The 12,242-nt window shown below is 39.3% G+C and overlaps 1 protein-coding gene across 2 annotated transcripts in view; it reads right to left on the bottom strand.

Annotated features, from left to right (window-relative positions):
• Positions 1 to 988: 988 nt before the first annotated feature.
• LOC117523141 (cGMP-dependent protein kinase 1) overlaps positions 989 to 12,242 on the bottom strand; it is a 460,927-nt gene continuing 449,673 nt past the window's right edge. For both annotated transcript variants that reach the window (XM_034184573.1, XM_034184572.1), the window contains exons 14-18: positions 7,503 to 7,666; positions 7,199 to 7,321; positions 7,044 to 7,106; positions 6,880 to 6,946; positions 989 to 2,631 (exon numbers count right to left, since the gene is read on the bottom strand). In XM_034184573.1, the coding sequence (XP_034040464.1) occupies positions 2,533 to 2,631; positions 6,880 to 6,946; positions 7,044 to 7,106; positions 7,199 to 7,321; positions 7,503 to 7,666 (516 nt within the window). In that variant the 3' untranslated portion in view covers positions 989 to 2,532. The remainder of the gene's footprint in view (positions 2,632 to 6,879; positions 6,947 to 7,043; positions 7,107 to 7,198; positions 7,322 to 7,502; positions 7,667 to 12,242) is intronic.

Here is a 12,242-nt window from a genome sequence, read left to right as displayed (position 1 = left end):
TTTCACATCGCAACCCATCTGATGTTCTATAATTCTGTTCTCGAAAAGGACGCAGGTCGCATCACTCAGGAAAATCCATATGTTTACTAAGGCTGCACATTTAAGCACACTTTCATGCAAGAAAACAGATGACAGGATTGGGCGACTCATGCCTTCTGGTGAACTGTTGTTTCTTTTGAAGAAAGCCTTCCTTTGATCCACTTCATAATGAAGCTGTTAGTGGTGACAAAAGTTGCGTTTTGCACAATTTCACCAATCATAGCCAATCATATATTTGTGTATATATATATATATATATATATATATATATATATATATATATATATATATATATATATATATATATATATATATATATATAAAACATTAAAATCTCTTTTACAAGAGAGACTTGGCCAAGACAGCAGCATAACAATAATTACAACAAAAGTACTGCCAATAACTCCTTCAGAGTTGTTATGGGTGTCTTGGGGGGTTTCCTCACTAGTCTCCTTCTTGCACTTTCATCCAACTATAGAGAACTGCCTCCTCCAGGTAGATTTACCATACCATACCATAATGTTTGAATATCTTAAAGATTGGTGTAAATAAAGTTGAAGAAATGTTCAGCAACTTGGAAATATTCACGTATCCATCCCCTGACTCGTTTACAGAAAACCTGCTGCCACAGTGATGATTTAATTGTGTTATATTTAAAGGTATCCATTCTTATGCATGCCATTGTTTTGGCTTTTTTGTTTTTCTTTTATTCATATCATGTTGTCAGATTATTTTTCACTATGAGTTTAATGGGTATAATTTTTTTTAAATTTTAATATAAAGAAGCCTGAATTTTTAAATTTGATGTCATTACAAAATTGAAACATATAAAGCTCAAAGGTTTGCACCGTTTGAACCCCAGGGACAGATTTATGTATGTAAGTGGCACATAAATGAGCCTTAACAGTACAACAGTGTAATTTTGATGACCTCATCAATAGTCTAGATATCGGTCAGCATTTTAGTCTACAGTGTGACGTGTCTCCTTTTCAGCTTTGTCATAAGCACACAAGCTCACGCTTGGAAAGGGAGGGACAAAATTCAGTGCCTGATCTGGTTGCAATTTGAAATCTCAACACTAGGTGTCAGTACAAATACTGTCATGCCACTAAAAGTGATATCTGTAAATTTCTGTATGGATGAAAACAAGGAGAGTGTTGCGATCTTATGAATGAGGTAAAGAGTGAATGAATGGGTGCACTCTGAGAAACATGGTTGGACCTGCTTAAAAACTTCAAAACACCACTTAGCTCACCGTAACATGGTGTAGAGAGATAAAATTTCACTCAAGTTTACAAATTGACACAATTCTCCAATTTTCTAAGGAAGGAAGTCAAGTACATTACAAAAAAATTAAGCACAAAAAAATTACTATACAAAAACAATAACAAGTACTGTCATCTCACCATTGCTTTACGATAAGTTATCAATAACAGCACCAAAGACAATTAAACCATGTTCACAGTTATTTCAGAACTATACAGGAGCAAACACATGACATCCTGTTTGTTTGACTGGGAAGAGGCATTTAGGTGATTTAAAAAGAAATTGAAGTCATGGGTAGGTGCAGAAAGAAGCATTCATTTTTCAAGATAACACAAAAATAATTCGGGATATGTGAATTACTGATGCTAAAAGTTGGCTAGAACAGCTATTCTTCTTTCAGTTAATGGTCTTAAGTGCATAATAACACATTGCTGCATGAAATACTGACATTGCACGTGTGTCGGTGTGGGAATCATTAAATTTTTAAGTAGGGCACTTGAAGATTCACATCTCTATCCACTGAATGCACAGTGTTTGTGCTTTTCAAGGTAAGTTAATCTTATATAAAGTGTACTAAGTATTTGATTTTAGCCTTTATGTTCATGTGTGAGAAAGTAACTTGTATTTTCAAACACTGCACATACTGTAGTATGCCATGTGGACATCCCAATGATTAGAAAATCAGTGACATTCACGTTAGTCTTGAGCACAAACCTTAGTGTGCAGATCTGGTTTTCCGTTGAGGAAAAGTACCAGATGCTACAGCTGGCTTCCCAAAAGTCCACTGCTCATTTCATCAAACATTCAGGAGAAACAGAAAAGAATCATCAGCCCCCTCATTTTTTTTCCAGTGACCCACCAACACTTATTATAGACTATCAACCTTTCATCCACTTACGAAATACCTGTTCTCCTTGCTATATGAGAAAATCTGGCTCTGTCACCAGCCTCCGTTCTGTTTTTGTGTATCCCTGCACTTTCGTTCACTTTTGCCTTTTAAGCCGCGTGTAAGACAACACTGAAGTGCTACAGCATTCCCCCTTATAAATGCTTGATCCAGAGCCACAGTGAAATAAAGGCATATCGGTGACCCAGAGGGCGCCATTCATCCATTTCTCCATCATCTAGTTCACTTTTAATGCAGTCTTTACAGTTGTGTCCTCAAGACAGTCTCCAAGCCAACAAAAGAAGAGTTTCTTTTGGTTTGGGGGGGGGAAGATGAGGACTTCAAAAATCGACATCCCAGCCAGTGTTGTCATCAGGGGGCGGGTCTTCATTGTCCTCTGGGAAGCTATCGAAGTTACTTGTGTCGGTTGCTGATGTGACCTGTTAAACAATCATTTTAGCTTTAATAAACAACATATTTGACTTAACAAATAAGGATGCACCAGTACATCTGCTGCAGTCTATACGGAAGTCGAAATACTTGTTAAATAATTTTCTTATTGATGTAACTGGCTTATAAAGACATTTTTACAAGAAGATATAACACAGCAGTCATGGAAATGGTTAAAAAGTAATTGTGGTGTGTGAACATTGATGCTACCGGCTCGTTTAAGCCATACTGACCGTTATTTAAACACAGCCATAGGTTTGTCAAATTTAAAACGGTAAAAAAAATAACCAAATAAAAACAAACAAATCTTTGATTCATAAGCATTTTCAACAAGATTTTAAATTTGAAGGAGCAGATCAGCAATTATTCAAAGTTCATGACTGTCAGTGAGGACAGGACCATATATTGACTGGTAAACTGAGAGTCTTGTCTTCTGGCTCAACTCTTTCTTCACCATGACAGTCCAGTATAGGATCTGTAAAACATCAGATGCCACCCCAATCTATCTGTTAAAGGAGACCTGCATTGAAAAAAATGCAGTCAGATTTTTTGAACAAAAAATGACTTACATTTACACATGAGATCCTTCTGAATGTAGTAAAGTAAATCTGCAAACCCAGATCTGTCATTCATCGGAGAAATCTTCATTTGAAAATGACAAATTTACAGCTAACATTTAGCCCTCCGCAAATTATCCCTCTCATCATGGACGCTGCCGAGACGTCACGGACAAGACCCTCTCCCAGCATGCATTGCATCAATTGTAATTTGTGGATTTACGTCAGTTTGCATCTGCACCTTTTTCTTGTCTTATACGGAAGGATCTACTTTTTTTAAAACTTCATATTGTCTTGCGGCACGTTTGGTGAGTACACATTTCTTTTATTTGTGCTTGAAAATTATTTTGGGGGACTTTTTCATACGCCCGTTTGATTGAGTGGTGTCACAATGAAAATCTACTGTCTTTCGCCTCCGGTACCATCGCGGGATATGGAGGCGAGACCCGCAAAGAATCCCAGTCATTAAAAATATATAAACCTCTCTCAGCGTCCATGGAGCTCTGGGGCTCCGATTGCCAAGACGTGCGGTGCTGTGGATTTTGCCACAAGAAGTCTGTCCTTGCAGTAACAGGTGTACCGGCCACTTCGCATTAAAACAGCGAGCGTAATCTCAGGACTTGTGCCAAGTGTGCTGCAGCTCCATTCAGTAGATAGAGAGGTGATGCCGGTGTTGTGCGTTGAATATGGCACAACACCGGCTGCAAAGCAGACACAGGCGGTGTGAGTGGCCCGCGTCGGTGGTTAACGAGCTCGTTAACGAGCCCGTTAACGAGCCCACAGACTTAATAAGCGCAGCGGAGGCAGAGAGCGGGAGAGGAAGAACGGCGCCCGCTGTCGATGTTGTTGCTGATCTGAGCACACAGATCTGTATCTCACATTCATTGCAGCTTACTTTTGGATGTTGAAACCAGGACGTGTATAAGTAACATTACTAACAGATAAAATCAATTTCAATGCGGGATCGGACTGAAGGCGGGAGCACGTCATCTTGTCCCTGATGTCATGGAAATGATATGGCTGTACAAACTGTTTTCACAGAGGGCTAAATTTTAGCTGCAAATTTGTCATTTTTAAACGAAGATTTCTATTAATTACAAATTTGGGCTTACAGATTTACTTTACTGCATTCACAAGGGTCTCATAAATACATATCAGCTATTTCTTTCTGAAATCTGACCACATTTATTTCAATGCAGGTCTACTTTAATCTCGCACTTACCCTCACACTGCTCGTGAACAAGACCCTAACATATTTAAACTCCTACATCTGGAGCAGTAACTCCCCTGACCCAGAGGGGGCAATCCATCCTTTTCCGACACAAGACCCTGGTCTCAGATTTGGAGGTGCTGATTCTCATCCAATCACGTCACACTCGGCCTTAAACCTGGTCAGTGCACAACGGCGATCACTGTCTGATGAAGCCAACAGAACTACATCATCCACAAAAGCAGAGATGAAACTGTGATGCTGCCAAACTGGACATCCTCCAGTCCCTGACTGTGCCTTGAAATCCTGGCAGACACAGCTTCTACTTTGGTCATATAGAGACCACATGGCATGTTGCAGCAGTTGTGGTACCCCATGCTCCTGCAGTGTACCCCCACAGGACACCTTGAGGGACCCGGTCGTACACTTTTTCCAAATCCACAAAACACATGTGGACTGGTGGGTCATATTCCCAACACCCTTCTAATATCCTTGTGAGGGTAAAGAGCTGGTCCACCAGTCTATAACCGTGATGGAACCTGCATTGCTCCTCCTGAATCTGATGTCTAAATCTCCAGTCTAGTACCCTGGCATGTAATTCCTCTATAATTGGAACACCCTTTTTTAAAGATGGAGACAACCACCCCAGTTTGCCAATCCAGAGGTACTGTCCCCAACTTCTATGCAGCAATGTATAAGCATGTCAGCCATGGCAGCCCAACAACATCCAGAGAACTCAGCATTTCAGGATGAATCTCGTCCACCCCGATGACTTGCCACCAAGGAGTTTTTTGACTGCCTTGGTGACTTCCGCCAGGGTGATGGTATCAGATCCACCCGAGTCTTCCATCCCTGCCTCCTCAACAGAGGGCATGTCAGTGGAGGAGATATGCAAAGTGTTCTTTGCACCACCTGACGATATCCTCAGTCCAGTTTAGCAGCTCTCCACTCTTGCTTAACACAGCCTGAGCTATTCTTTTATTACTAGAGTTTATTTTGTTTAGTGCTTTGATTCCTGGGAAAGCCCTAATACCTAATACAACCCCTGGCAAAAATTATGGAATCACCGGCCTCGGAGGATGTTCATTCAGTTGTTTAATTTTGTAGAAAAAAAGCAGATCACAGACATGACACAAAACTAAAGTCATTTCAAACTTGTGCATTTATTGATGATGTAATGACAGCCATCTCCCCAGTGCCTTTACTTGACATGCAGCCCCATATCATCAATGACTGTGGAAATTTACATGTTCTCTTCAGGCAGTCATCTTTATAAATCCCATTGGAACGGCACCAAACAAAAGTTCCAGCATCATCACCTTGCTCAATGCAGATTCGAGATTCATCACTGAATATGACTTTTGTCCAGTCATCCACAGTCCACGATTGCTTTTCCTTAGCCCATTGTAACCTTGTTTTTTTCTGTTTAGGTGTTAATGATGGCTTTCGTTTAGCTTTTCTGTATGTAAATCCCATTTCCTTTAGGCGGTTTCTTACAGTTCGGTGACAGACGTTGACTCCAGTTTCCTCCCATTCGTTCCTCATTTGTTTTGTTGTGCATTTTTCGATTTTTTAAGACATATTGCTTTAAGTTTTCTGTCTTGATGCTTTGATGTCTTCCTTGGTCTACCAGTATGTTTGCCTTTAACAACCTTCCCATGTTGTTTGTATTTGGTCCAGAGTTTAGACACAGCTGACTGAACAACCATCTTTTGCAACATTGCGTGATGATTTACCCTCTTTTAAGAGTTTGATAATCCTCTCCTTTGTTTCAATTGACATCTCTCGTGTTGGAGCCATGATTCATGTCAGTCCACTTGGTGCAACAGCTCTCCAAGGTGTGATCACTCCTTTTTAGATGCAGACTAACGAGCAGATCTGATTTGATGCAGGTGTTAGTTTTGGGGATGAAAATTTACAGGGTGATTCCATAATTTATTCCTCAGAATTGAGTGATTCCATATTTTTTTCCTCTGCTTGGTCTAAAAAAGTAACCGTTACTGACTACCACAATCTTTTTTTCTTGATTTCTTATAGTGTTTCTTAAAGCCAGAAAGTTGCCATTTGAAATGACTTTAGTTTTGTGTCATGTCTGTGATCTGCTTTTTTTCTACAAAATTAAACAACTGAATGAACATCCTCTGAGGCCGGTGATTCCATAATTTTTGCCAGGGGTTGTATAATTATTATTAATAATAACGAATGTGTGATTTTTCTGGAAGTATAAGTCGCTGGACCTTGTAAACTAGTCTAAAAAATGCCAATTATACCCAGGAAAATAAAGTAAGAAAAGGTTGATGAAGCAATGCTCCTCCACCATGACAATTTCACAATAAAATACAACTGTTTACTTTAGATTCCACTAATGTCAGTAGCAGTGCATATATTTCAGCAAATTTTAATTATGAAAGTGAGGACGAAAGACCAGCAAGAAGGAAAAATGTATAACACTTAAAGCAGTATGCACTTACTTTAGGGATAATAGGAGGCGTCAATGTCCCCTTCTTTAAGCCCTCCCAGTTAAAGCCCTCAAACCATCTAAATAAAAACATCATTATTGAAAAATATGTTTTCCCACTTGAGTGATGATATATTAACCATTAAGCAGATTTTACAAAATTACAAATGCACTTACTTGTGCTTTTGGATGTCTTTGACACCATTTTTCAAGTTTCCCAGTCTTTCTGAAGGATTATCCCTGCAGTCAGGAACATAAGGTGAATCATTATCCAGGCCACTTACTGTAAATGAGTCACAATGAGGTAAACTGCTGGCGGCATAAACACTCACCTGCATAGCTTTTTGATTAGGTTGGCAGCATTTTTGGTAATCTTCTTTGGAAATTCAATCATGTCGATACCCCGAAGGATGATGTTGTATGTTTTCATGGGGTCAGGGCCAGAGAATGGTGGGCTAGATAACGTAATAAACATTAATCATATTTAATTGAGCAAATGCTAGCAACAGTGATATTTTTCTCTTTACAAGCGTTAATCACATTTGAAGACTCCATACAAGATAAAAAAAAGTGTGGGTTTGACTGATTGTGGGTGACACTGTAAGATTACAGGGCCAGGTTCAGATTTATGTGTACCTGCCAGTTAAGAGCTCAAACATGAGAATTCCTAGAGACCAGTAATCGGCTGAGATGTCGTGACCCTTGTTTAGAATGATCTCTGGTGCCACATACTCCGGCGTACCACAAAAGGTCCAAGTCTTCTTCCCAAACCCAATCTTCTTAGCAAAGCCAAAATCTACCTGCGGAACAACCAGAAACAGTTTAATCAAAGTGGAGTAAAAATACACTTGTCACATCCATGCACATTGATGATAATTGCAGATGAAAAGATTTTAACATCAATTTTTTGGTTCGTTTGTTTTTTGAATTTGATGGTTTGGCTTTGATAGAGTTGAGGAGTTGGGTGTTATTCATCATACGTGACAAAACAATCTATGATAATCCACGAGAAATGGTGACAAAGGCAGGACTCAATATAATAAATACCACAACTTCATGATAATTAACGCCGCAATGTAATTGAAGAGTTCAGATGCAAAACCCAGTATCTCCAAAACCATAAGTTTTTAGTTGAGGCCAACATGTACTTAGCTGTCAAGGGGACCATCAGTGTGCAAAATATGAAAGAATTTGAACAAACCAAACTGTTTTTATTTTATTGATGAGTCTGTGCATTTCTGAATATGGTTTCCTTTAAATCTCCATTTTCAACTGCACTTTCCTCCATTTTAAAAAGTAATTACTGGGTTTTGCGTCTGAACTCTTCAGTTGTTGGTAAAAGTTTCTATTTGATCAATTGTTGTTGAATTAAAGAAAGATGAACTGTCTCTCCTGGTTTCAGAGTTTAATGCATTTAAAGTAAAGTTAAATGCAGAAAAATCCAAATTCATGCTATTTTCAAATGGCAAAGAATTATCATCTAATCTTCCCAAGACTTCAACTACTCAATGGGCTGAAAGAAAATGGACACAACTTAAAATATTTAGGTCTCAATATTGATCAGAACCTGTTATTCAAATCACATAAGACAATCTTCTTGCCAAGCTGAAGTTTAATTAGGTTTCTTTTTTAGGAACAAATCTAATGTTTCCCTCCAGGCAAGGAAATGTTTGATATTAGCAAATTCTTTGAGTCTTTGCTGGATTATTATTGACTTGCTTTTTGAATACACCTGACACCAGTGTCTAAAAAATTGGTCAGTGTATCATTGTGTTTTGCACTTTATTGCTGGCTGTGGAAAAGCATACATCACTGTACTTTGTATGACACTGCTAAATGGTGATCTCTGTGTGTTTGCAGGCTCTCACATTGGTTGGGTTTTATTTGTAAAACTATTCTTGGCCTAGTTCCTTCTTATCTGTCTGCATACATGTGTAGAAACCAAAATCAATATGGCCTTCACTCTCATACTATTTGACAAATGCTGGTCCCAAGAGTGAGAACACAACTTGGTTAAAAAAGCTTTTTAAATATGCTGCTCCTTTTTCTTGGAACAACTTAAAAAGGGATCAGAAATTGGCAGAGATGATTTCTGTGAGGGAATTAAAGTTGATTTTAAAGGAGTGAGAAAATACCCACTTGATCAATGTGATCGGTTTTAAATTTTGCCATAATCAGTTTAAAAATCATGTCTGCAGAATTGGTTTTGTCTTTGACCACATACATTGCATTTGAACTGGACACTGTGGTATTGGAATACTCTTTGGGTGAGTGTCTCCAGATGATTAACTTTTGGAGCAGACTGGTCAAACGTCAAGCTTAGGTTATCAAAATAGTTTCTGAAATACACATTTTCCAAGCTATCTCCACAACCAATAGCGCTAGAGAGACTATGCAAGGGTATATTGATCTGTGTGTCATTTGTAATCAAATGGTTTGAGTGAAATAATGCTAATATTCCTAAGATGTCATATAATAACCTCAGGATTGTCTGGGAAAAAAAAAAAAAAAAAAAAAAAAAATATATATATATATATATATATATATATATATATATATATATATATATATATATATATATATATATATATACAAGGTCTATTAGAAAAGAAACCGACACTTTTTTTTTTTTTTAACTATATGGATTTGGATGACGTGCGATTACACCAATCATGCTTGAACCCTCGTGCGCATGCGTGAGTTTTTTCACGTGTGTCGGTGATGTCATTTCCCTGTGGGCAGGCCTTGAGTGAGATGTGGTCCAGCCCTCTCGGCTGAATTCCTTTCTTTCACACGCTGCTCGAGACGGCGCGCGTTGCTTTATCAAAATTTTTTCTGGACCTGTGAGGAATATCCGAGTGGACACTATTCGAGAAATTAAGCTGGTTTTCAGTGAAAAGTTTAACGGCTGATGAGAGATTATGGGGTGTTTCTGTCGCTGTAAGGACTTCCCACGGAGCGGGACGTTGTGCAGCGCTTCCAGGCGCCGTCGTCGGCCTGTTTCGAGCTGAAAACATCCTAATTTAAGGCTTAATTCACCCAGGACGTCGTGAGAGAACAGAGAAGATTCACAAGAGGCCGGCATGAGGACTTTATGCGGACATTCCACTGTTTAAGGACATTTTTTAATGAAAGACGTGCGCGCAAATCTGTGTGCGCCGCGACAGGAAAAACACCTCCGTGTTGAAAACCATTTGTAAAATTCAGGCGGCTTTTGATGGCTTTCAACAAGTGAGTAACTGAGAAATTGTTTAACAGCTTGGGCATGTTCCAACTTGCCCATTAAGGTTTCCAACGGAGGTGTTTTTCCTGTCGCAACCCCCCACGGTCGGGTCCGGCCCGACATGCGACTCTGCCCGCACGTTCTTTCATTACAAAATGTCCGTTAACAATGGAATGTCCGAATAAACTCCTCATGCCGACTTCTTCTGAAAGTTCTGTGTTCTCTGACGACTTACTGGGTCAACAAAGCCTGAAATGTGGAAGTTTTCAACTTGAAACGGCGAGACGCTGCCGCCTCAAAGCGCAGATCGCTGTCAGGCACCGTGGACCGTCCTTACGGCGACACTACCAGACCAAAATCTCTCATCAGCCGTTAAAATTTTTACCAAAAACCAGCTGAATTCATTGAATGGTGTCCACTCAGTTGTGCCTTACAGTTTTGAAAAAATTTTGATCAAACAAAGCAGCAGTCTCTGAGCCATTCCTAAACAATGAAAAAATCGACGAGAGGGTGGGCGACTCCTCACTCAAAGACTGCCCACAGGCGAATGACGTAACCGACAGGCGTGAAAAAAACTCTTGCATGCCCACGAGGGTTCAAGCATGTCTGATGTAATCACACGTGATTCAAATCCATATGGTTTTTGAAAAAAATAATAAGGTCGGATACTTTTCTAATAGACCTCGTATATATATATATATATATATATATATATATATATATATATATATATATATATATATATATATATATATATATATATATATATATATATATAACAGGATATCTCTGAAACCAACAGAGCTGCAGAGGTGATTGAAATCTTACATTGATGAGCTCATCATTTGTCACTACAGGGCATAAGTGACATCAATCAATCAATCAATCAATTTTTTTATATAGCACCAACTCACAACAAACAGTTGCCCCAAGGCGCTTTATATTGTAAGGCAAGGCCATACAATAATTATGTAAAACCCCAACGGTCAAAACGACCCCCTGTGAGCAAGCACTTGGCTACAGTGGGAAGGAAAAACTCCCTTTTAACAGGAAGAAACCTCCAGCAGAACCAGGCTCAGGGAGGGGCAGTCTTCTGCTGGGACTGGTTGGGGCTGAGGGAGAGAACCAGGAAAAAGACATGCTGTGGAGGGGAGCAGAGATCGATCACTAATGATTAAATGCAGAGTGGTGCATACAGAGCAAAAAGAGAAAAAAACAGTGCATCATGGGAACCCCCCAGCAGTCTACGTCTATAGCAGCATAACTAAGGGATGGTTCAGGGTCACCTGATCCAGCCCTAACTATAAGCTTTAGCAAAAAGGAAAGTTTTAAGCCTAATCTTAAAAGTAGAGAGGGTGTCTGTCTCCCTGATCTGAATTGGGAGCTGGTTCCACAGGAGAGGAGCCTGAAAGCTGAAGGCTCTGCCTCCCATTCTACTCTTACAAACCCTAGGAACTACAAGTAAGCCTGCAGTCTGAGAGCGAAGCGCTCTATTGGGGTGATATGGTACTACGAGGTCCCTAAGATAAGATGGGACCTGATTATTCAAAACCTTATAAGTAAGAAGAAGAATTTTAAATTCTATTCTAGAATTAACAGGAAGCCAATGAAGAGAGGCCAATATGGGTGAGATATGCTCTCTCCTTCTAGTCCCCGTCAGTACTCTAGCTGCAGCATTTTGAATTAACTGAAGGCTTTTTAGGGAACTTTAGGACAACCTGATAATAATGAATTACAATAGTCCAGCCTAGAGGAAATAAATGCATGAATTAGTTTTTCAGCATCACTCTGAGACAAGACCTTTCTGATTTTAGAGATATTGCGTAAATGCAAAAAAGCAGTCCTACATTTGTTTAAAATGCGCTTTGAATGACATATCCTGATCAAAAATGACTCCAAGATTTCTCACAGTATTACTAGAGGTCAGGGTAATGCCATCCACAGTAAGGATCTGGTTAGACACCATGTTTCTAAGATTTGTGGGGCCAAGTACAATAACTTCAGTTTTATCTGAGTTTAAAAGCAGGAAATTAGAGGTCATCCATGTCTTTATGTCTGTAAGACAATCCTGCAGTTTAGCTAATTGGTGTGTGTCCTCTGGCTTCATGGATAGATAAAGCTGGGTATCATCTGCGTAACAATGAAAATTTAAG

This window comes from Thalassophryne amazonica, chromosome 13, assembly GCF_902500255.1.
Source record: "Thalassophryne amazonica chromosome 13, fThaAma1.1, whole genome shotgun sequence".
Classification (NCBI taxonomy): Eukaryota; Metazoa; Chordata; class Actinopteri; order Batrachoidiformes; family Batrachoididae; genus Thalassophryne; species Thalassophryne amazonica.
Note: the sequence above shows the minus strand (reverse complement) of the source record. Positions and strands in the feature narration are given on the sequence as shown.